The sequence below is a fragment of the Mauremys reevesii genome, linkage group 16 (genome assembly GCF_016161935.1).
Source record: "Mauremys reevesii isolate NIE-2019 linkage group 16, ASM1616193v1, whole genome shotgun sequence".
Taxonomy (NCBI): Eukaryota; Metazoa; Chordata; order Testudines; family Geoemydidae; genus Mauremys; species Mauremys reevesii.
Genome location: NC_052638.1, coordinates 24418598 through 24442576, shown reverse-complemented (window position 1 = coordinate 24442576; position 23979 = coordinate 24418598). Strand labels below are relative to the sequence as shown.

General features: G+C 40.6%; 1 protein-coding gene across 13 annotated transcripts in view; it reads left to right on the top strand.

The window, feature by feature from the left end:
* Positions 1-18809, top strand: part of LOC120384471 (neural-cadherin-like) — a 137619-nt gene extending 118810 nt beyond the window's left edge. For 6 of the 13 annotated variants that reach the window (XM_039503237.1, XM_039503236.1, XM_039503239.1 and 3 more), the window contains 9 exons: positions 480-607; positions 1580-1703; positions 2972-3152; positions 5961-6127; positions 6846-7110; positions 9614-9794; positions 11552-11796; positions 13508-13662; positions 17761-18809. In XM_039503237.1, the coding sequence (XP_039359171.1) occupies positions 480-607; positions 1580-1703; positions 2972-3152; positions 5961-6127; positions 6846-7110; positions 9614-9794; positions 11552-11796; positions 13508-13662; positions 17761-18210 (1896 nt within the window). In that variant the 3' untranslated portion in view covers positions 18211-18809. Of the gene's footprint in view, positions 1-479; positions 608-1579; positions 1704-2971; positions 3153-5960; positions 6128-6845; positions 7111-9613; positions 9795-11109; positions 11274-11321; positions 11375-11551; positions 12794-12843; positions 12941-13507; positions 13663-17760 lie in introns of those variants that run through there. The other 7 variants (XM_039503241.1, XR_005588898.1, XM_039503242.1 and 4 more) reach the window with 7 other exon arrangements.
* Positions 18810-23979: the final 5170 nt, after the last annotated feature.

Here is a 23979-nt window from a genome sequence, read left to right as displayed (position 1 = left end):
CTCCACCCTGACCTGGGGTGGCGGGCTCAGGCTGCGGTCCCCTTTCCCCCCACTGGGGGCAGCAGGACTCGAGCTGCAGCTCCCTCTCCCCCTACTCGGGGCAGCAGGCTTGGCTCTGTGCCCCCTCCCCTCCCCCCCACTCCGGGGTCATGTAGTAACTTTGTTGTCAGAAGGGCTCACGGTGCAATGAAGTTTGAGTATGGGCTATTTCCCTCCTGTCTGCAGTTTCCAGAAGCAGTTCAAAACTGTGACAAGGTTAGCGTGGGCCCCTGGCATGGCCCAGAGACCTACTTGTAGGGTGTATATAGGTTCTGTAACAGTCCGATTTCCAGCGCCCACTTGCCCAGACCTGCCATTTGCATAGTGCAAGGGAGAGGGAAACAGCTGAAATTTGAGAACAATGTTTGAAACAGTTCAATGAAGCACAGTGTAATTCTTTGTTTTATGGTATAACAGTAGCCTTCTATGTTTTGGTGCAGGATGTTCGATTCACTTTGGATCGTTGCAGTGCAGCTGTTGTTTCAGAGATAGAGGGACTTGGTAAATGGTTGTCAACTGAAGACCGCACAAACTGTGAGGTCACAGGGACTATTCCACAAAGAGGAAGGTAACTGTGCACTTTCTGGAGATTAACTGAAAAATAATTTAATATCTTTGAACATCTAATTTATCAAGATGAAAGCAGGGTGGTTAATGCTTCAGAAGACATCTGTGCATTTCTACAGTGTCTTCTATGCAAGGATCTCAAAGCGCTTTACAAACATTAATGAACTAACCTACCTCAGAGGTTGTGATATGCTCAAGGTCATAGATCAAGTCTGTAGTAGATCTAGGAACTGAATCCATATCTCCTGGTCCATAGTACTATGCCTTTACCACAGGATTATTCTCTTCACTCAACAGACGCTCCTTAATTATTAAGCAATTATTGGACCTACTACTGCAAACCTTACTCATGAATTTATTCCATTGACTTTAAACGGAGCAGGGTTGGACCCCAGCTAGATCAGATTTTATTTGCTCAATACTGTAAATCTTGTAAACTCTCAATTGAAACTAGTAACAAACATAAATGTGTAAGGGCAAATTTTGCTGTCAATTACACAAGTGTAAATCTGGAGTAATTCCAGCCCTACACTTATGTGATTTTATGACTTCAGGAGGGTTACCCTAATGGTGCCAATCTATATAATTGAGAATAATTTCTAATCCTGAAGTCTGATTCCTAGATTGCAACACCCACATTCCTTGCTTATTCACATGTATATTTAGAGTGGGATTTTCCAGAAGTGCTCAGCATCTTAAAACTCCCACCACTTCAGTGGAACTTGAAAATTCCATATGTAAGCCTTAGGGCCAAATTCTCTGCTGGGTGACTCCATTGTTTTCAGTGGATTTACACTAGCAGAGAATTTGGTTCTTAGTTTTTCTTATCCTTGTAGAAAGTTGCCATTCCTCAGTTTATTCCTTGGAAATGCAGGAGTGGTGCTATTTATCTTCCCTGTACTGTGGTATATGTATTTTAATGTAAAACAGGCCCATTCATATTCATTTTTATTATGCATCTCACTGTTCAAAGGTATTTGGATGTGATCCAAGTTCTTCAGCTGGGTGGTGTAAAAGAATCAATTCCATATTCATACCCTCAGTTACAGCACAAGCATTTTACTGGCTGCCTGCGCAATTTCATCTTGGATACTCAGGTAAGAGAGGATATGTCATGATTTTTGCATTTGTAAAGATGTATCACTTTTGGGTCTAGAGTTTTAGGAATTTTGTCTGAGAAATTGGATTTGTATTCTGAAGATGCAGGCACTCTTCTGGTTCTCATTGGTAATGGACTGGTTCCATAAGGGTTTAGCAGCTCCCTGCAGGATTGGCCCTATAAGGCATCTCTTATTTTCAATGAGTTGCCTACATGCTTATTTTTTACCCTTTTTTGAGCAATTGTTATATGTTCAGCAGCAGAAATGTCCATGTACAAGATGATGTTTACATTGACTAGCAAATAGAGAACTTAATGGTAAGGTCCTAGGCTGATGAGTCATTTCAAATAATGCTAAATTATGGGAAAGTAGTTATCATTAGGACACTTGAGTAGGCTGTAACCTCCACAAATTGCCATAAAGGTGATCTTCATTGTGTTGCTAAGTAAAATGACGTAGAAGATGAATAAATTTGTTACCATATATAAAGCAATAGAACATACCATTTATGGGTTTAATGACATTTTGGCATTTCTGATTCACACTGAGGAAATGTGTTGTCATTTGTGTTTCTCTGGCAATGTGGGAGTCCAGTGGGAAACAGCAAAAGGCAGTTTCCAGTCTGTTGTAATGTTGGTTGGTTAGAAGAAACTTTAGAGGCACACATCATGGCTTCAGATACACATGTACAGCTCCCATTAAAGTAAACCACCACTTGTTTTTTTTTTATTAAATGTCAGATTCAACTCAGCTTATATCAGGCACAATGGTATTGGTTTTCTTTTTTCTTTTTTTTTTTGTCATGGCTAGTATAATTAACATAAAAAACTCTCTCTTACCTGGAAGCAGATGTTTCTGTGAGACAGGAACTGTGCTGTTGTTTATCTCCTTCTGTCCTGCCTCTATTATTTATCCATCTGTCCTGCAAGGTAACATTCCCTAACTCCCCCTCAAGGAATTTCTGAATGTTAATGAAATATATATAGACCCATGCCAGCTTTGTTTTGAATACCGTCAGTGTATGTTGCTTGAGCATATCCATATGCAAAATATGACTCTTGATGTTTAATATTTAAAAGTCAAACATTTATTAAACATGTTGAAAACTAGTGCCTTTTAAACATAACATGGCTTCAGCTCTACAAAAGAGAGAAATTAGATAGAGTTATACAGACAGTGTGGTGTAGTGTAGGTATTGATCTCCGGTATAAAGTTTAACTGCTTGTTAAAACGAAATCACAATGTTCTATGATTTTCTCTTTAAGGTGTATGACCTTGAATCTCCTGCAGAGTCCCTGAATAGCTCCCCTGGCTGTGCATTGACAGATGGGAGTTGTGAGACCACAGGCTCCTCTTCCTGTGGTATTCATGGAAGATGTCTTGGAGAGTGGACATCATTCAGCTGTCACTGTTTGCCCGGTTACTATGGCTACAGATGTGATAAAGGTGAAGTCTTTTTTTCTCTATGATGTTATTGATGGCTGTGATGGTGCAATTTACGGAACAGTTCGCTTAAGATGTTCACAATTAATGACACTTCTAATAAGGCTTTGAACATATTGCCCAGGGTCATGTTCTGATTTTTTTGTTGGGCATTTTTTGTTAATCCCATCCTTCATTTTAATTCCTTTTTGAAATATGTCTTCCTCATTACCAGATTGTCTCTTTTACACTGATGGTATCTATGCACTTGTAACCTACACACCTTCTGGGTGTGGTGTTCTGTCCCATCTAGTGGCACCAAGACCACTTTGAGAGAGGTGAGTCTGCTCTACAGCCTTAGCTAAGAGCCAGTTGCCTTTTAGCTCATGCGGTAGAAGCTCATGCACTAAGCTCCAGAGGCCCCAGATTTGATCCTGCCTGCCAATGACTGGGGTCTGTCGGTGTTACACACTCATGAGTAATTGGAATGGGACAGAATCATAATTGCTCCGCTGGGTGTCATAAGCACTGTACTGCTAACATCGAAAGGATATTATTTTCTAGGGCCAAGAGATCTGTATTTTTGGTGCAGGAGGATCTGAGTTCCATCCCTGCTGCCTCCAGGTGGCCAATATGTGCAGCAAAGTGACAACCATAAAGTCCTAGGTGGTCACCGATTTCTTACACTAATTTAAATATGCCCTCAGCCTCTTCCCATTGTCTTGGTCAGAGACTGAGGGCAGACAGGAGAGATTGTGTTTGATCTGCATCCTGAAACAGGAGTTCAAAAAGGCATTCAGTCGATTGCTGGAGAAAAAGAAGAGTTAATTGAGCAAAAGTAAAAGGCATTTCCATGGTGTTGCTAAATGAGGCCTTTTCTACCTTGTGTTAATTTTAAAGGAGCTGCTGTAAACATGCTTTAAAAATAATTAAAATATTCATTTCTAGTTACGGAGCTACCTGGTATTTGGTCAGCAGGCTGGGAAAAGAGGAGGAGTGCTGGGGAGGCACTGGGCTCAGTCAGTTGATACAGTTCCACATGGGGAATTATTAGCTAAACTGGAAAAGACGGGGATCAATATGAAAATTGAAAGGTGGATAAGGAACTGGTTAAAGGGGAGACTACAATGGGTCATACTGAAAGGTGAACTGTCAGGCTGGAAGGAGTTCCTCAGGGATCGGTTTTGGGACCAATCTTATTTAATCTTTTTATTACTGACCTTGGCACAAAAAGTGGAAATGTGCTAACAAAGTTTGCGGATGACACAAAGCTGGGAGGTATTCCTAATACAGAGACAGACTGGGATATCATACAGGAAGATCTGGATGACCTTGTAAACTGGAGTAATAGTAATGGGATGGAATTTAATAGTGAAAAGTGAAAGGTCATGCATTTAGGGATTACTAACAATTTTGGTTAGTAACAGAGGAGGAGAAGGACCTTGGAGTATTGGTTGATCACAGGATGACTATGAGCTGCCAATGTGATATGGCCGTTAAAAAAAGCTAATGAGGTCTTGAGATGCATCAGGTGAGGTATTTCCAGTAAAGATAAGGAAGTGTTAGTACTGTTATACAAGGCACTGGTGAGACCGCATCTGGAATATTGTGTGCAGTTCTGGTCTCCCATGTTTAAGAAGGATGAATCCAAACTGGAAGAGGTACAGAGAAGGGCTACTAGGATGATCCGAGGAATGGAAAACCTGTCTTATGAAAGGAGACTCAAAGAGCTTGGCTTGTTTAGCCTAACCAAAAGAAGGCTGAGGGGAGCTATGATTGCTCTTTATAAATATATCAGAGGGATAAATATCAGGGAGGGAGAGGAATTATTTAAGCTTAGTGCCAATGTGGACACAAGAACAAATGGATATAAACTGGACAGTAGGAAGTTTGGACTTGAAATTAGATGAAGGTTTCTAACCATTAGAGGAGTGAAGTTCTGAAATAGCCTTCCAAGGGGAGTAGTGGGGGCAAAAGACGTATCTGGCTTCAAGACTAAGCTTGATAAGTTTATGGAGGGGATAGTATGATGGGATAGCCTAATTTTGGCAATTAATTTATCTTTGATTATTAGCAAATAAATATGCCCAATGGTCTGTGATGGGATGTTAGAGGGGGTGGGATCTGAGTTTCCTGGGTGCTGGCTGGTGAGTCTTGCCCACATGCTCAGGGTTTAACTGATCTCCATATTTGGGGTCGGGAAGGAATTTTCCTCCAGGGCAGATTGGCAGAGGCCTTGGAGGTTTTTCGCCTTCCTCTGCAGCGTGGGGCACGGGTCATTTGCTGGAGGATTCTCTGCACCTTGAGGTCTTTAAACCATGATTTGAGGACTTCAGTAACTCGGACATAGGTTAGGGGTTTGTTACAGGAGTGGGTGGGTGAGATTCTGTGGCCTGCATTGTGCAGGAGGTCAGACTAGATGATCATAATGGTCCCTTCTGACCTTAAAGTCTATGAGTAATTGGGCAGGGATCCCTGTGCAGAAAATATGCTCAGTCCCTGGGGGAAGGAGTAGTGTGAGGGAGGACCTTTTGTTACTTTCTCTTAACACCCTCTGAGCATTTTAAACAGCAGCATTAACAGGATCCAGATGGAGATGTGCCTAGCTCTACTCAGTGGAGGAATCTACCATGTCTTTGAAAATGAAGGCAGGGGAACAGCTACTGGGGGGCAGTGGCAAAGGCTTGAGGGACTTCCCCAAAAAGGCATGTTATGTCAGCACTAGAGACCATTTCACTGGGCTGTTTACACTAATTTGGAGAAATTCTTTGTTTTACTTATATCGCTCTTTCTCTGCTTAGGGTAATTTTTAAACGTTTTTGAATTTCTTAGTTGCCAAAGAATATTCTTTTGGGCCAGGGAGCCACATTCGGTATCTGCTTCCTGTTGCGGCACCTGCCCGCAGGATGCTGTTAGAGGTGACAGTCAGGACACGACAGCCCAATAGTGTCATCATGAGCGTGTCTTCCCGAGCCATGGATGAACACATCACCCTGCAGGTTAGTGAATAGTCTTGGACAATCACAGCACAGAGTGAATTCAGTTCCAGCTCATGTGTAGCCCAGTGAAACGTGGGTAAGAGAGTACTTTTGTGCAGTATGCTACCCTAGCATGTAAAACAAAACTAGCCCCTGAAAATCTGTACTGTACAATTCTGTCCATTCATGCTAGTACAGTGGGCTGATTCTCCACTAGTTAAACTGACCGTACACCCGTGTCATCCCATTGGCTGCAGTGGAGTTACACCAGTGTAAAACAGGATCAGAACAGTGGCCCACCTAGTCCAGTGTCCGGTCTGACAGCTGCCTGCAAGGGCTGTGCGAGTGTCAGCCTTGCATGTCCCACTCCTCCAGTGAGACTATATAATTCAATTTCCACTATTCTTTGATGACACTGCCAGGAAAGATGCCACAGGCAGTTTCTGTGTTGGTCCCTGCATTGAGAATGCCAAATTCATGTCACATAGGGGAACTAACAGCCAGAAATGGTAACACATTGGTCACTGCTGAGCTGGGTTGGTTTGAACTGGCAATGTAGATGTGACAGAATCACATTCCTAATCCCCTGAGCCAGCCCGTTGTCTTTGTCTACGCTTAAGTAAATGTTTTTGTCAAGATTATTCATTAGTTAAAAGAAGTTTGGTTGAAGTAACCTGACGGATCAAATACAGGAGTGATTGTGATTTTCTTCCCTAATACTCTGTTAATAATCCACAAGGTTGTTCAGGGATTCTTAACAGTCTCCTATAACCTGGGTGATGGAGACTATGCCGTAAACCTTCCCTCCTACAACATTGATAATGGTGAGTGGCATCATATCACCCTGGAGAGAATCGAAAACGAATTTACCCTTCGCCTTTATGAAGGAGGTGGGAAGAGAGAAATCCTGAGAGCAGCAGGAGTATGCAAAGAGATTGTGATTGATCCCAGTAGGGTGGTCCTTGGAAACACTTACCCTATCAATCAGAACCAAAGTTTTCAAGGTAAGGAATTCTTGGTTTAACTGGGGCATAAGAATGTAGAAGGGCTATTGATATGATGTGTGTGTACATTAAGTGAAGTTCACTTTCTCAGCACAAAGCCTGAGTTAAACGGATTTTTTGCAAGGCAACTTTGTGGGGATTTGTCAAGGAAGTCAAAATCCACCCCTTACCTAGGGGAAAGGTACAGGAAAAGCCCCATCCACAGCTTATACTTTAGCCCAGGGGTCGTCAACCTTTCAGAAGTGATGTGCCAAGTCTTCATTTATTTACTCTAATTTAAGGTTTCGCGTGCCAGTCATACATTTTAACGTTTTTAGAAGGTCTCTTTCTATAAGTCTATAATATATAACTAAACTATTGTTGTATGTAAAGTAAATAAGGTTTTCAAAATGTTTAAGAAGCTTCATTTAAAATTAAATTAAAATGCAGTGGCCAGGACCCGGGAAGTGTGAGTGCCACTGAAAATCAGCTCGAGTGCCGTAGGTTGCCACTGGGCTAAAACAGGGGCAGTGAGTCCTGCACACTACCTATACAGCCCTCATACTGCAAATTTCCCTGCTGAATTAGATATGCAATCTGCCCTGTGCATCCATTTTGCAGCTGCCCACGCCTAAAAAGCAGAACCATAACAATTCTCTACATTTGGGACATTTGTTGCCCTTATATTGCTGGATGAATTACCTTCTTGTGATAAGTATTGTCCATTGCTAGGGCCCTACTAAATTCCTGGCCATGAAAAATGCGTCACGGACCATGAAATCTGATCTTTTGTGTGCTTTTATACTATACTATACAGATTTCATGGGGGAGACCAGCTTTTCTCAAATTCAGGGTCCTGACCCAAAAGGGAGCTGCAGGTGAAGTCACAAGGTTATTTTAATGGGGTCATGGTATTGCCACCTTTACTTTCACGCTGCCTTTAGAGCTGGGCAGCTGGAGAGTAGTGGCTATTGGCTGGGCACCTAGCTCTGAAGGCAGCATTCTGCCAGCAGCGCAGAAGTAAGGGTGGCAATATCATACCATTCCAGCCTTACTTCTCCGCTGCTGCTGGTGGCAGCTCTGCCTTCAGAGCTGGGCTCCCAGCCAGCAGCCGCTGCTCTCCAGCTGCCCAGCTCTGAAGGCAGCGCTGCCGTGAGCAGCAGTGCAGAAGTAAGGGTAGCAGTACCGCAATTCCCTCTACAATAACCTGGCAAGCCCCCCCCCCGCCGCCAACTTCTTTTTGGGTCAGGACCCCTACAATTACAACACAGTGAAATTTCAGATTTAAATAGCTGAAATAATGAAATTTATGATTTTTAAAATCCTATAACCATTAAATTGCCCAAAATGGACTGTGAATTTGGTAGAGCCCTATTCATTGCACAGCACATTGCAAAACGGATGTTCTTAACTTTAAACACTGCTAGGAAAACTGACATAGGCTATGTGAAGTTTGGATTACTGAGGCTCTCAGTCTCCCAGCTGAAAGATTATAATGCAGTCAACTGGAACTTCCACTAGGGCAGGCTAAAATATTTGTTAAACTAGAGTTAAGGTTTTAAATATGTATCAACAATGGATTGGAAAAGGTCTTAATATAATGTTGTAGATTAAAATGCAAACAACTTTGCATTTCTTGTTTTTATGAGAGGTAAGGTTACAAAAAGGGGAAGCAGAGAAACACGGAGCTATGGATACCAAAACCAACCTTTACTATGCCCTCATATATCCACTCATCCTCCATGCAGGTGTGGGATTGTACTGTATCTTCAGTACTGGCATACAATCCACATAACCCACTACACTGTACAATACTGCACTGACAAATGTATAATCTGTACATCACTCCCCCTCACGCAGCTGCCATCTTCATGACCAGAGGTTGGCCTTCAGTTAATCCTCCTGTGACAAGACAGTAACATCTCTGGGGAGAGGAGGGATGCTCTTGTGTGTGAAACATAGGCCAGGGAGTCCCAAAACCTGGTGTGACATACATGCACCTGGGTCCTACAGTCTGTTTTACAAATGCAGTCAGTCTTGTCACTTTTTTTAATGGTAGTGCATCGCCAGCCTCCTCAGTCATTACTGGTCTTTTTTTTTTTCTTGTATGAAAGAGAATCTTAATAGACTATAGTTCTTTTTCACACACACTCCGAGACACAGGCAAACACTGGAGGAGCACACACTCCCTCTCTTCTTCTGGCTATTTGAACTCTCCCTTAGAAATCATAGTAAAATGGTGAATTGGCAACTGGCACAGGTATCTTTCTCTCAATCAGATAGGGGGCTGGAAAACAACAGGGATGCAACTCCAAAATTTGGATATCGGAATCTGGCCCATATCTAATGGGATGGATCAAAAGCCTGGATCAAACTCCCCTAAAGTTTGGGGAAATAACTTTGTGGCTTCAGCCCACCTCTAAATATAACATATGCTCAGTCTGCTAGTACTGACAGCTGTTTCAAATAGTTCTTCTTGCTGAACAGCTTTCAAAACCCAACTCCCTTTTGTTTTTTGCCTTAGGGTGTATGAAAGATGTCAGATTTAATAACTACAGGCTGCCCCTGGATACTCACACTAAGGAATCGGTGTCAGTATTAAGTTCCCAAGGAGTGAAAGAAGGCTGCTCTTCAGAGGCTTGTAGGAACAACCCCTGTAGCCAGCCGTTTATTTGTATTGACTTGTGGATGATGCATGAATGCAGGTAATGGGGGAAAGCAAGAGCATAGAAAATGCCAGGGCAACATGGGAGGGCTGGATGCTAAAAATTGTGTAAGTTGAATCTTGCCACTGGGAAGTCCTCTGTATAGCATCATCCAGTTAAACTATAGTGAAATACAGGGCCAAATTCTACCCTTATTTATGCCTCTGCAACCTCATTAGCTTCAGCAGTTTACTGATGTAAATCAGAGCACAGTCCCTTTCAACCAGATCCTCAACTGGTATAAAATGGTGTATCTCCATTGACTGTAATTAAGGTAAGCAGATTAACACCAGCTGAGCATTTGGCTTTCTGCTCTATTAAAGCTGCTCATGGAGTACTGCAAATACAGAACAATTTGACCCACTTTCTGAAAACTGAAATTGGGAAGTAATATGGAATGACTGTGCTACTAAATTTCTAAATTGAGCAGCTTTGAAGATAGTCTGGATATAAACATTGTTTTTGTGTGTCGGATGCCCTTTAAACAGCATAACGTGTTAGGCATAAATCAGAGGATATGATCTATAGTGAATGCTGTATCTTGTCATACTAAGTTCAAGCAGGAGTGCTACAGTGAACATTCATTATTACAGGATAATCAAAATTGTGATAATGCTTGAAGTGACTTTTAAAAAAAAAAAACACAAAAAAACTGTTTTTCAAATCAAGATAGTCACCTTCAGAATGTATTTTCCTGCAAAACCTAAAAGGGCTTAATCCATATTCAGAGTTAACTCCTGACAAATTTAATACCTTAAAACAAAGAAAGAAAAACAAGACATCTGAACCTAGCTCAAAAGTGTATTTTATAACCAGGAGAAAACTGAAAACATGAAAATACTTGTGTTTAGGCTGACAGTCTATATGACAAGGTACAGCTGGATGCAGTTTCGAAGAGCCAGAGTGTTCCTAAAAAGTATGGTTTAAAGAGGGAAACATCAGCTCATTCTTCATTCTAAGGCTGGCTCCACTGCAAAATTAACTCATGTTATCTCCACCGAGTTAACACCTCTTGAGTTAGCCTAGCTCGAATGAGAGTAGTCATGCTGTGAAACAGCAGTGTGATTGTTAGCAGTTGATGAGCTGTGCTAACTGGAGCTGTAGCCTGTACCCCCTGATGTGCCAGCTGACAAGTTAAAAGCACCACCACTCTCAAGTAATGATTTTTTTTCTGTAGATGGGACTCAACACTTAAGTTATAACTGGAGTTAATTCTGCAGCAAAGACAACGCCTTAGTGTACTCCTGTATTAGCACTGTTCTAAAGAAGGAGAATTGTAGAGGTGTTTTTTGTCACAAATGCTTTAAATCTCTAGAGGCTTGGAGATTCACTGAACTGGGGAAAACACAGGAGAGGCTAATGTCATCTTTTGGCATTTGGATAGACCTGAAAATCCTGCACTTGATCAAACACTTGCTCATGGAGGTGGTCTCACTGGAGCCAGTGGGACTACTGGCATCCCCAAGTCCATTCACGAGAGTAAGTGTCTGGAGGAGTGAGCCTCATTATTTTTGTCTTGTTTCACAGAAGAGAAGAACTCTTTAGCCCCTTCCCCGACTTCACTGAGACTATGTGTGTGGGTAAGCATTGCAAGAGTAGGAGCTACAGTAAAGCTACCTTGGCGTAAGATAACTCAGAAGACTGTATTCAGATATACAGCATGTGTCCCAAAGTTGGTGTAGGGTTTTCAGTGCTCTCTTTCATGTCTGCTGTTACCAAGGATTTTTGTTGTTTTACTCTGCTTTTTGTCTTTCCAGTTGCCCTCCGGGACACCTGATCACAGAGAATGCCACAGGCAGGCACTGTGTCTATACTGAATGTGCTAAAAGACCCTGCAACTTTGGCACGTGTATCTCCCAGTCTCCAACCAAGTTCCGATGTCATTGCCCTGATGGCTATACTGGCCGTTACTGTGAAATCACACTGGCAATCTTTCACAAGGATGCAGGCTTGAGCTTCAGTTCCATGTTCGCCATCTGCATTTGCTTTTTGGCACTTTTAGGTAGTTATGGCAACTACATCTTATACTACCTTTGGTGATTTAATTTATCCATTCTCCGTTGACACTGATCATGTTGTCTTTCTATGAAGAATTTGCTTCCTTGTGGAGCCTGGACTCTGCCTTCAGTGTTTTGTCCTTCTCTCTACTCCATCCACTGTCACTTTTCATCCTCCGTCCACAAAAGTTACATTGTTAATTGGCATTAATTCAGTTGAGGAAAGCCCTTGCAGTTAACTGATTTTGTGACGTTTCATTGCCAAGAAACTGTTCGGAATGTACAAGTAGAGGCAAATTCAGTCAAAAGCTAGGAAAAAGATTGCTAGGAGAAAGTCATTATTTAAAATACAGCTAGTCATGGAACGGGTATTTCAGCCCACGAGAAATAAATTGTTACCGAGAGCAGACTAGGAGCATGTTTATTTTTTAATATCTGGCCAACTGTAAGTTATCACAATGTAAATAAATCAGAAGTTCCTGGTTTTTTATAAGAATTTTTGTTATACTTGAGTATCTCAAAATCAGATTCCATTAAAAAAATTGGCAAAGGATTGTTGCATAGGATAAGATCTATATATCACATTCTGGTAAACTGCAGAATGAAAATTTAAACAGAGAAATCTCAAAATAAAACTTATGACCAATTTATAAAAATGCTCACTCTCACAGCAAATACATTTTAAATTTTATACAGTAAAGGCCCCATCCTGTTCTTACTGAAATTGCTGTGGAGTTTTGCCATCGACTCCAATGGGATCAGGACGGGGCATTGAGAGAGGATTTTATGATGTGTTTTTACAGTGGAGATGGTAACACACTGTATACAAGTTTGTATTTACATAATGTTAACAAACATCTTCAAGGTAGTAGAAGTTTAACAATTTTCAGCATGTAAATTGCAACTAAACACATTTTTTAAATTATTTAAATTTGCAGATGTTAAGGCATAAAAATGTGCCTGAATTATTTTTTCTAATAAAGCATGTGATACACAATCCTCTTCCCTTTGTCTCATGTCGTCTTATGCTTCATTTCTGTTCTTGTTCACAGAATTGTATCTGTTCTTCAGAACTCATCTGCATCAGTTTTTGTGCTACATCTTTGTATGCATTTTCTGTTAAGCATCAAGTCTGTCCAAGTCAGTACGGTAAACAGATATTTTGGCCTCAAATAACCATGTCTGCATGTCATTCAGTTCTTCAGTTGTTACTAACTTCGTAATAAAGGAAGCCCTCAAGGCCGCTCCTTCTCCCTTTGATATCGCTTGTAACTACATTTACCGTTAATGGAAGTAATGCTCAAAGCAAAAGGAGAGCTGACCTCTACAGCTGCAGATGATTTTATGGACTTGCCTTTTAAAGGGCCTGAATCTTCTCTCTTTATACTGGCTTTAAATCAATGTATCTATTTTGGCCCAAATCCTAGAAGGTTCTTGGGCATCTAACTTGGATTGAAATCAGTGGGAGTTAGGCATCTAACTGATTTAAATGAAGTTATTTCTGGTTTACAGTGATGTGAGAGCAGACTCAGGCAGTTAGTGTGAAGACTGAAGCCGTTCTACCCATTTCAGTTCTGACTTCAGTCTGGCATTGCAATATCCAGTGATAGTTACTGTCTTTACCACACTGCAGTATTTGAAGGGGAAAAAAAAAAAGGTTATTCTCTGCTTCGTTTCTGAATGATCACTCTCTGCTTCACTCCCATGCGTGCACAGTTCTGTTCAGTGGTGCTTTCCTGTGGACTCGCTGGAAGAGTCACAAAGGTTTGAATGGAGGAGTTTACCATGTCTCTGCCTATCATGATGACTTGGAGGACATCAGAGAAAATATCCTCAACTATAATGAAGAAGGGGGTGGGGAGCAAGATCAAGTAAGGATCATTCCATGAAATGAATGATACAAGTGGGCTAGTGGTTCTCCACTCTAATGAAATACAGGGGAGTCAGTTTTGTTTTACCCTTAGCCTCGGTGCTGCTGGTTACATTACCACAAGCAACTGATGAACTTATTTGTAAGGTTGCATGTTTTTTTACAAATGGATACATAAAGGTCTATAAAATTTTAATTTGCCTTAAAGCAGAAGTACCTATGTGAGTGATTATAAATGCTTGTAGCCAGGATGAGTTTAGCAGTTAAAGAATTTACGGATGATCCTTTTCTGGCTTCATGCTCTGGAGGCTCTGCTGTTGTCAGTAGCAATTACTGCTGTAGCGATAAGGTTTTAGAAAACTCTAACATGAAATCTTCCTTATGGACCAGCTCTTTTGATGACACTTCGTACCACATTATGTGTGCTATTAGAACATGACTTATTACACCTTAAAGTCCCTCAGTTTTTATTCATTAAGGGATGCTGGTACTATCCTTGTTTTAGCTAAAGCTTTTTAGCTCTTGGAATAAAATACCAGGGCCCTTTCTGTTCCCTTCTCTCTTGGGAAGAGAAGCAAATACCAGAGTATAAAACTGTTGTTGCACTTTTATTATACAACACGCCACACCAAACAGGTTATTCTCACATTTCTGTTTGTCCTGCACATGGATTACCAGAGTTTTTGCTTATATTGCTATCCAGAAGAAATGTAACCGATAATTACAGATTTGTTAATTTTTTAAAAAACAGGTAATTTTGTTGAAAAATTAATGTTTGTCAGAAAAAGTAAGAGACTATTTCCTGTTTTAAAACACTTCATTTTATCCAGTAGAAGGTGCAACAGTGTTTCTGAGTTTGTGGTTGGCATGCCATGAGTGCTACAGAACAAAGTTTTAAAATCTGAATATTAAAACTTCCAAATAAATAAGCAAGGAGTTTTTATACATTAACATTTATATTAAACATTTATGGGAGCCAGCTGCAAAATAATCTTTCACTGGTAAAATGTCCTCAAATTTTTGATGAATTACTGTAAATGCATTTTAAATGCCTAGGGGGATATTTTTCAAGTGGCATCTGGAATTATGTTCACCGCTCCTGTTAGTTTAATAAGATTATCTCCTGTGCTACACTTGCACATTTGCCACACAGGGTTCATATATTGAGGAAATAGTGTTTGTATGACAGGTCTTAGAGTTTCCCTGAGAAGAATTAAAGCATGTTCTTTTCATAAAGCAGCAAAATCAAATACACTAACAACCAAATGACCCCCAATCAAAGGTGATCTTAAAGTGTGGAAGCACACAGAGGAAATAATGTTGGCCTCCCTGAGATCTTGTTTACTGTAGGCCATTTCCAAATTAATCTACTTTTTTAAACAGTGGAAAGCTTGTCCAAAATCTTCATAAATGGCCACTGATTTTGGGTGCCTAATTCTTGATGCAGAATTTCAAACTGAACACCCCACAACTTCATAGGAATTAAATGGGTGCAGTCCAATGTTATCTTAACAAATTAACATAAGAGTGTATGAACAGTAAACAGGGGTGGCTCTAGGATTTGCGCCGCCCCAAGCAGGGCGGCACGCCGCGGGGGACGCTCTGGGGGTTGCCGGTCGCGCGGCTCTGGTGGACCTCCTGCAGACGTGCCTGCAGAGGATCCGCTGGTCCCGCTGCCCGGTGGACCTCCTGCAGGCACGCCTGCGGATGCTCCACCGAAGCCGCGGGACCAGCGGACTCTCCGCAAGCATGTCTTCGGGAGGTCCACCGGAGCCGTGGGACCAGCGGACCCTCCGCAGGCATGCCTGCGGGAGGTCCACCGGAGCCTCCTGCCGCCCTCCCCCGAGACGCCGCCCCAAGCGCGCGCTTGGCGCACTGGGCTCTGGAGCCGGCCCTGACAGTAAAGAGACCATGTATAAATTTCACATTTGTTAGCTGGAGGGCAAGACTGGAGAAACAAATGGGTATCCTTGCTGAATATCTATACATGTAATGGGAGGAATAAGGATTTTAGAGAAATAAGGATTTTACAGAAAAAAGTGCACTGCTGGGTAAAATACTTAACATTGTTTGGGGCTGAGCTGTGTTAACAATGGCTGGGAAGCAAGGGACAAGGATGATCTTTGGGATTGTAAATTGCCTGATAATAATTATGTGTATAATTAGAAGAAATTGTATCTATCGTTTCATTTTAAGAAACAGAAAAAGAAATGAAAACATGATTTTAATATGACCAAATTCACTGAAGGCCTTAACTCTACTCAGGTACAGTCCCACCTAATTTGGGAAGGGCCAAAAACAGCAGCTATCCATTTTGAGAGTTTTGCCTGAGTAAGAAATTCACCATTGGGTCATACAGAAATTATTAATAGTTTATACTTATTTAGTACCTTTCATCCTAAAGGGAAACATGAACATGCCATCTAGATATCACATCACCCATCATCAAAATACAGCAACTGCTCTGAAATGGAAATAAGGCAGTTATTCTGTTACATTAAAATCTTGGAGTCCAATCCTGCAGACCTTGCATGCACAAGCACAGGATTTCTTAGGTGCAGGCTTGTGCTCTTACTTTTTACAACTGTATCTCCCTGACTGAAACGTGGCAGACACACTAAGGGCTAGTCTACATGAGTAGTACTACAGCAGCGCAGCTGCACCAATGCAGCTGCACTGTTGCGGCACATCGGGTGAAGATAGTCTGTGCTGATGGGAAGCAAACTCTCCCGTTGGCATCATAAAACCACCTCCGCAAGAGGCGGTCGCTATTGTGGTGGGAGAAGCTCTCCCACCGACATAGTGATGTCTACACTGGCGCTTAGGTCAGTGTAACTTATGTCACACAAGGGGGTGGCTTATTCATACCCCTGAGCGACATAAATTATACTGACACAAGTGCTAGTGTGTACAAGCCCTGAGATTAGGATAATCTTTATTTTAGCACAGTTTCACTGATGTAAAGGTAGTATTTTGGAATGTTCACGTTGACAGCTCTGACTGATTTTCTCTAGCTCTAGATGAAAACATGAGACATTCAAAGAATTATTATTTAGCCACATAAGAGGTTCTGTGTAGCACAGGCACTTCAAACATATCACTCCCCTTAGGGCTTGCCAACATGCCTAGAAAGACCACCTCTTGGACTGAAAAGATAACCCACATAATCTCTGCTTTGTCTATTTTCTGAAACTCGCCTCAAGGCTGCCACCAATTAGTGTCTATTGTACTGGTTGTTTTAGTGATGCAGACTGTTGTGCACTGGGAACTGGACTGAAACTTGAAATAACTGTCAGATAGTGGTTGCATTTCAACCACTACAATGATGCTCAGCTTTAGAAACAAAAGATTCTTTACCCTGTTGCCAGCCACCTGACTCACACATTCCTCTCACTTCCAAGGGAGCTAACTAGCACCAAAGTCCAAATAAATATAACGAATCTACGTGGGAAGTGGCTCAGTCATGGGTTCAGCCCCATGCCCTCCAACCATGGATGCAATACCTTTCCTTGAAAGCTACAGAGCCACTTCTCACTCCCAGCCTTGGGATTGGGTTCAGCAGTGTTTGATGAAAGGCCAAGCAACAGCCAAATCTGAATCAGAAAACAGATTGGAAGCATTTTAATCATCTTTCTTTAGCTACTAATAGAAAATTAAACTTCAGTTTGAACAGGCTGCCTATGAATCAGCACTGTTGGCAGTAGTGGCAAGAAAGGAGGAAGCAGAAACAAATCTGAAGGAAAACCATAAAGATTTTACCTTGCTCAATACTAGAGGAAAAAATACATTAAAAAAAATACAGTGAAGGTAAACCTAAATGTCTCTGTTACAACTGCATTAAGGGAAAGCTGTATTTGCTCATTGACACCTGTAAAGTGGTCTTTGGCATTCCTATAGCTCTTCCATAGGCACTGCAGTTAAATTAATGGGCCAATAAAGTGCACTCTGGGTTGTCTTCATGCTCTAGTGTGGTCAGATCAAAATCTAAGACTATTTGCAAATGTTTTCTTTCCAGGACAACAATATGGTTAGTTCATTAAAGCATAAAAAGTTGGGGGCTACAGTGAATGTTCATTTAACGGATGATTTCTCACTCCAGGATGCTTACAACATGGCAGAACTCCAGATGTCTCTTCAGACTAGCCCAGCCTATTCTCTTTCTCTCTACAAGAAGAAAGGGAAACCATCAGAGTTGAACTGTCCCTTGAGTGGCAATGTGGTACCTAGCCCAAAGGATCAGCTAAAAGCATCTGCAACTAGGAGCTCCTCCTTTACCAGTGAAGACTTCAGTCGTTATCTGTCAGATGTTGTTAGGGATGCTGATCAGCAGCCCCAGGCCTTGCCCCATGATTCCCTACAGGTATATTACACAGAGGGAGAGGGCTCAGTAGCCAGTAGTCTTAGTTCCCTAGATTCCTCTGGACTGGATGAAGAGACTGTGTATGATGACTTGAAAGAGTGGGGACCAAAGTTTGAGAAATTAAGTGAACTGTATTCACACAAAAAGACAGAGGATTCCTATGTAGATTCCTATGTTTACTATGCTTGAAATTCTGAAAGCAAGCATGAAGGGCTATTCAGTTTTTCATGCACTTGCATCTTCGATATATTTTATTCCACCAGATTTTATTCCTCTTCAATCTGATGGGTGGGGGATGCAGTCCAAATGCCCACTAAAAAGCCTTTGTTTGTATCTAGAAGCTAACTTCCAAAATAAACTAGGAATTAAAACTCCAGGCCTCTTGGCCTTTTCCCTGTTTGTCCAGCACCTAAACTGAAAAAAGAAGTGAACTTGGAACACCTTTTAAAAAGTAGTAATTGGTGTATGATGCTGAGAAGTAAACATCTCCTATACTAATATTAATAAGAAAGGGCTTCCATATGATGTAGTCTTTGTGTTCTAGCACGGTAACTGCTAGCATGCAAAGAGAAGCCAGGGCTAGACATATTGCATTCACATGACACTCTGGGGGACTTTTGTCTCGAAAGTGTGTCCTTTGTTCTCCTCCTCCTGGCCTAAAATGTAAATTGTACCACATACAATCTTGTCCTCTGAATTAACTTCACTTAAAATGGGCACTTAAACATAGTAGCCCACACTCCAGCGATGTTGCCTGGGTCTAGCTGATGACAGAATTGGGTCTTACCTTTCGTTATAACTTAGTGAAATTCCATTGTGCCATGGTACAAAGAAAGAGGCTGAACCTGAGCCCAAAGCATGAAGTCAGTTGCTTATAGCCGAACCTTTCATTTGGTGGTCTTTTAAAAAAAAAAAAAAACCTATTTAGGAATTTTGGTGATAAATGCCAGAACTCACTTAAGGCTTACAAAAGAAGAGCTGATTTTCTTTGTGTAATACCCAAGAACCAAAATTAGGGACAAACCTGAGTTACGTAGTTTGAATCTAGATCCTTTTTCCTCAAACTTGGGGCTGCTGATCCACTGTTCTGTTAAAACTCCATCTTACAGAAATGTAGTCAAACTGCCAAGCGTGGAGCCAGATTTGGACTTTAAACATCACCAGTTTGAGGCTTTGGCTCCACTGTTCCAGTTTGAGCTCTTTGAACACACGTAGATAAACTTGCAACTCTGAACAGTCAAACCATATCCTGATCTTGTTTGTGTCTATGCAACCTCACTGACTAGAATGTGGAAGCATGGGTGTGAGCAAGAGCTGCATTTTGCCCTTGTCTGGGGGTTTAGAGATGCAAACTCTTTCTGAGGAAAAAAAAATGCTTTCAGTTAGAAGAAAAACTTTCCTTGTGTTTCCAGGTTAATATTTTATTTCTTAATAGTGGAAATAAGTACCCTTCTTTGAAAGCCCAGCTGACTGAAGGCAGCTATACCTAAAATGAATCTCCTACACCCATTGGTGTCCCAAAGCTTAGAATTTTGTAACAAAGACGACCCTGCTAGAAGGCTAATTTAGAAAATTAGCCTCGATTCAAAAACATAAACTGAGTAGCAGAATACCAGAAAAACAAAATGCTGGCTGACAACCTATCTCAGCAAATAATAATGCAGCACTCAGAATCTGGCAGTGCTTCCAAGAAAATCATAATCATCTGCAGGGGAAAAAAAAACATCATGGCAATCATAGTAGGTGGAACCCTTCAATCAAAAGAGATGGCTTTATGATATGTTGCAAACTGATCAAGCCTTTTGAAACCACTTTCTTTGACTAGCTAGCATGCTGAATGGGATTTCTGGCTAAACAAATAACATTGGAAACTGACACTGCTCTGTACAATACATTTCAATCTTCTTTCTTGGGTCTGCATTTGTATTTATAAACTGATACGAATGTAAACCTAAAGTTTAACTTAACTTCAGCAACAGCACAGCTGGGAATATGTTTTGTTTCTTTGACATTAAGAAAGTGAATAAAGTTTGAGTGCTGCATACTTTTTTCTGTACATGAAGTATAAAATAATGAGACATGATGGTATGGGGAAAGCAAGAAGAGATGGGAAATTAAGAAGCTGGACATGGAGAAATGACAGTGGGAAGGGGGAGAAATTAACTAAGATATGGGCATTAATGTCAGAAAGGTCTTGAAGCACCTTGAAAGCACTGAGTAAAATTTTCAGAAGCACTTAAATTAATTAGGAGTCCAACTTGCATTTTCAAAAGTGATTTTGGGGCTTAGGAATCTACATCTCCTGGGAAGTTAATGGGACTTTGACTTCTAAGTCAGTTAGGCACTTCTGAAAATTTTATGCCATGCCATTTTTAAAAGTCACTTGGGCAGGTGCCTAAAGACATTTGAAAATCTGGCCCTTATGAGCTTAAGTCTCATTGACTTGCAATAAGATTTGGGTTCCTAAGTGCTTATGGCCCAGATTTTTAAAGGTATTTGGGCACCTCAGTCTGCTGAAATCAATGGGAGTTGGGTGTCTAAATACCTTTACCTTTAAAAGAGTGGGCTGGAGTGACTTTTAAAAATTTTATCCAATGTTTATAGTGTGTTCTGGGACACACTTGCCTTTATGAAAAAGTAGAGAAAAATAACTCGGGCTCTCTTCTCCCACTTAGGGGTGATATTTACCGTGAAATCCCTTTCAGTTAAATGTTGAAATGAATTTGAAAGTATCTAATATTTAGGGCAAAAATGAGACCTCATATCTGGACCATCAGAGTGGTGAAATTCCAAATAGTGCAGGCTGAAGAGCTAGCAATGGCCTTCCCCCAAATTCACTGTCATCACCTAGGAGCAAGGAACTTCCCCTCCCCATTTCTTTTGTGTATATGACAGAGGGTGATACATCTAGCTTGGGTGACAGTGTACAGAATGTCTGTGTTGTATTACAGTACAGAACATTTTTTGCTATTCACCTGAAACAGGTGCATCAGTTTTGAGGCACCAAACATTATTCCAGACTCTTGCTGCAAGACACCAAAAAAAACCCCACCAAAACCACCTCTAAACCAAAATCACCATGCTCTACCTGAATATGGGTCAATACAGATCTGTCAGGCTATATTGATTTGCACATATTTCTCAGTTTAAATCAGACATGCACATGCAATATCTTGCCCTCACAGACATACTGTGCATTTGTGACACTTGTTGGAGAATTTTGTGCCTAGAAACCAACTAATGGATTACATTTTCCAGTGAGGCAGCCCTTTCATCTGGAAAAGATAAACTAGGAATACTTTACTCACTCTTGATGTTTTTCATTTTCAGAGAGTACTTAGTCCAAATATAATTTTACTGATAAAACACTTAAAATATTTTACTTAACTGTTTCAGAAAACTTTGTGAAAGAAATGTTAGATTAAATATATTGCAATTGTAAACAAGTTGAGTATGTTGGGTTTTATGTATTCTATGACTGTAGCAGTCACAGACTGTACAAATGGAGGTAGATATTCACTAAAACCTTACTCCCCTCCAAGAGCAATAAATACCCTCCCAGTGTTTACCACACTCTGTGCCCCCAAATTCCTTTCCTCCACCACTATGATATGCTGTCATTTTGGTTGTGTTTTCAATCTAATTTAGCCTGTAAGCTCCTTGGGGCAAGGACTATGTTATTTTATTTGCCTGTAAAGTGCCATGCACATTGAAGGCACTGTATTAATAATAAATATTCTATATCTTATATGTCCTAGTTATATATATTCTGTTGGGTTAGCTGCTAGGACCCAGTTCTAGATTATTATCCATCAAATGAACCTTGATCCTACACTTCTCAAAGACAAAACTCCCACTGTTATCCTAAAGTAACTACTGATATTGCTCGTAATATTGAGCATATTCACCATGCTGGTCAATATTATTTACCCTTTCTAGCTGAAACTAGTTTTGGCTTGATGAGCAAAAATGAGGCACAAGGTAGCTACAAACACACTTTAGTGGTGATGCATACAAAGGCCTATTGTATGAACTTAAATATAGATAATGACGGCAATAAGTGTGGCTTTGGTTAGCCTGCTCCCAACTTGATCCATACACACTAAGAACAGAGTTTGGTATTAAATGTTTTTTTCCTTACAATACATTGATTTGTTTCTGAAAATTGTGATTCAAGCACGCGTGAACATGCACACTGTAAGAAGCTGACTGGCAAATTTTCCTTGCTTACCACCCTTCAAATGCATCTTCAATTGCAATTTCTTCTCTCTCTCATATTATAACACACAGTCTCAGCACCTAGAGTGCATGCAGAATAATACAAAGGTCAGAGAGTATGAAAATCATTAACAGAAATAAATGCTCAATGAACATAAATACCCTTAATGGCCGTAATAAGATAACTGTTTGCAGATGTCATTCCCTAATTTAAAAATCCACCTTTCCTACTTCTAGAGTTGCTAATAATTCATTTATCTGCTTTAATTAGTATGATGCTGTTCTAATTACCAGGCAGTCCCTGAAATCATGTCTCTTAGTTTGTTCCCCTTTCCTACACACAAATATTTCTCTATTTCGTAACAAAAAAAGCTTATCATAGAGAGGCACTGACATCTCTCACGAACAGGGACAGCTGGCTTGATTGCAAAAAGCCCTGTAACCAGAAAAGAGAAAATAAATAAATAAATAAATCAGTGGGTCCCTAGGTAGTTGGATTTTCAGTAATCTGGTACTTTTACTAATCTCCTTCCAAGTTCTTTACAGACTCTAACATGTAGTAAGAACATTTTATTTCCTATAAAATATTTGTATATGTCCAAAATTTAAATAATCTTGTGGATATTATTATTTAATCTGTCTGCCTGTCAGATAAATTAATCTTCATGGTTTTTCTTTTAAAATGACATTCCAAGTATAACATGTAGCCAAGTCATTGAAAAGCCGACTGCCATTAGCTTTGTAACACTAGGCCAGACCAAGGAATTCAAAAGAGAGGCAAGACTGGCATTTGCACTCTGAGCACATGGAGTGGGGTTAGGAGAACTATGAGCACTGCACTGATTAGTAAAACAGTAGACAGTTTGGCATTATATCTCTTGAGGGAGTCTGCATGAGTGGTTTGCAAAATCTACTGATAACTGTTGATAAAGAACTAGAGAGAGGAGGGTCCTGATTAAGAAAAGGCACTGGAAAAGGGCTACTTAACCTAGTCTAGAAAATTCAATGTACACATATTACAAGTAATAATTAAATTCTATTAATTAAAGTTCATAGTCTCACTGAATCTCTGATTTGTACTTAATTCACTCTACTAGCAAAAGGCCTCTTGCACCATTCGTGCAAGCTTGTTTTAGTCAAGCATCAAAAGCAAAACTGGGAACAGGACATCACTCTGCTGCATTCCTGTTCATGTCTGCACAACCTATTTCTAGAACAGAACTTATTTCTGTTTTTTTTAAATCATGCCTATCTTAGAGGTCCTGTACATTCAAATAAGGCACCTGCTATATGCAATTATTCTCTGTTGTTCCTCCCTAAAGAATACATGTGTCTTTCTACAACATAAAACTACCCAAATTTAAGAAATTAACCAAACAAAAAAAAAACAACCAAAAAAAACCCCACAGCAGCTGATCCCTCTGGGTCAAAGCAAATTATATTTACCACTGTCAGTGTAACTTCTTAAGACAGCCTACTGACCTCACGTAAGCTAAGTGCACTGGGGATGGGAAAAATCAATACTGCTAAATCATTAACTTGGAAATTTAATAAAATGACCCATATGCTGTCAAACTATAAAGGTGATTAAAAATAATATTAACTCCACATGTCATGTAACAAGCTTAAGAGAAGGTCAAAACTTTTCTCACTGAGACCTAGCTTACATGAAAGAACATAGGAGACTTGAACAAAGGGCAGGTTCCAAAGCTGCTGCCATTCCCACCTCACCATAAAAAC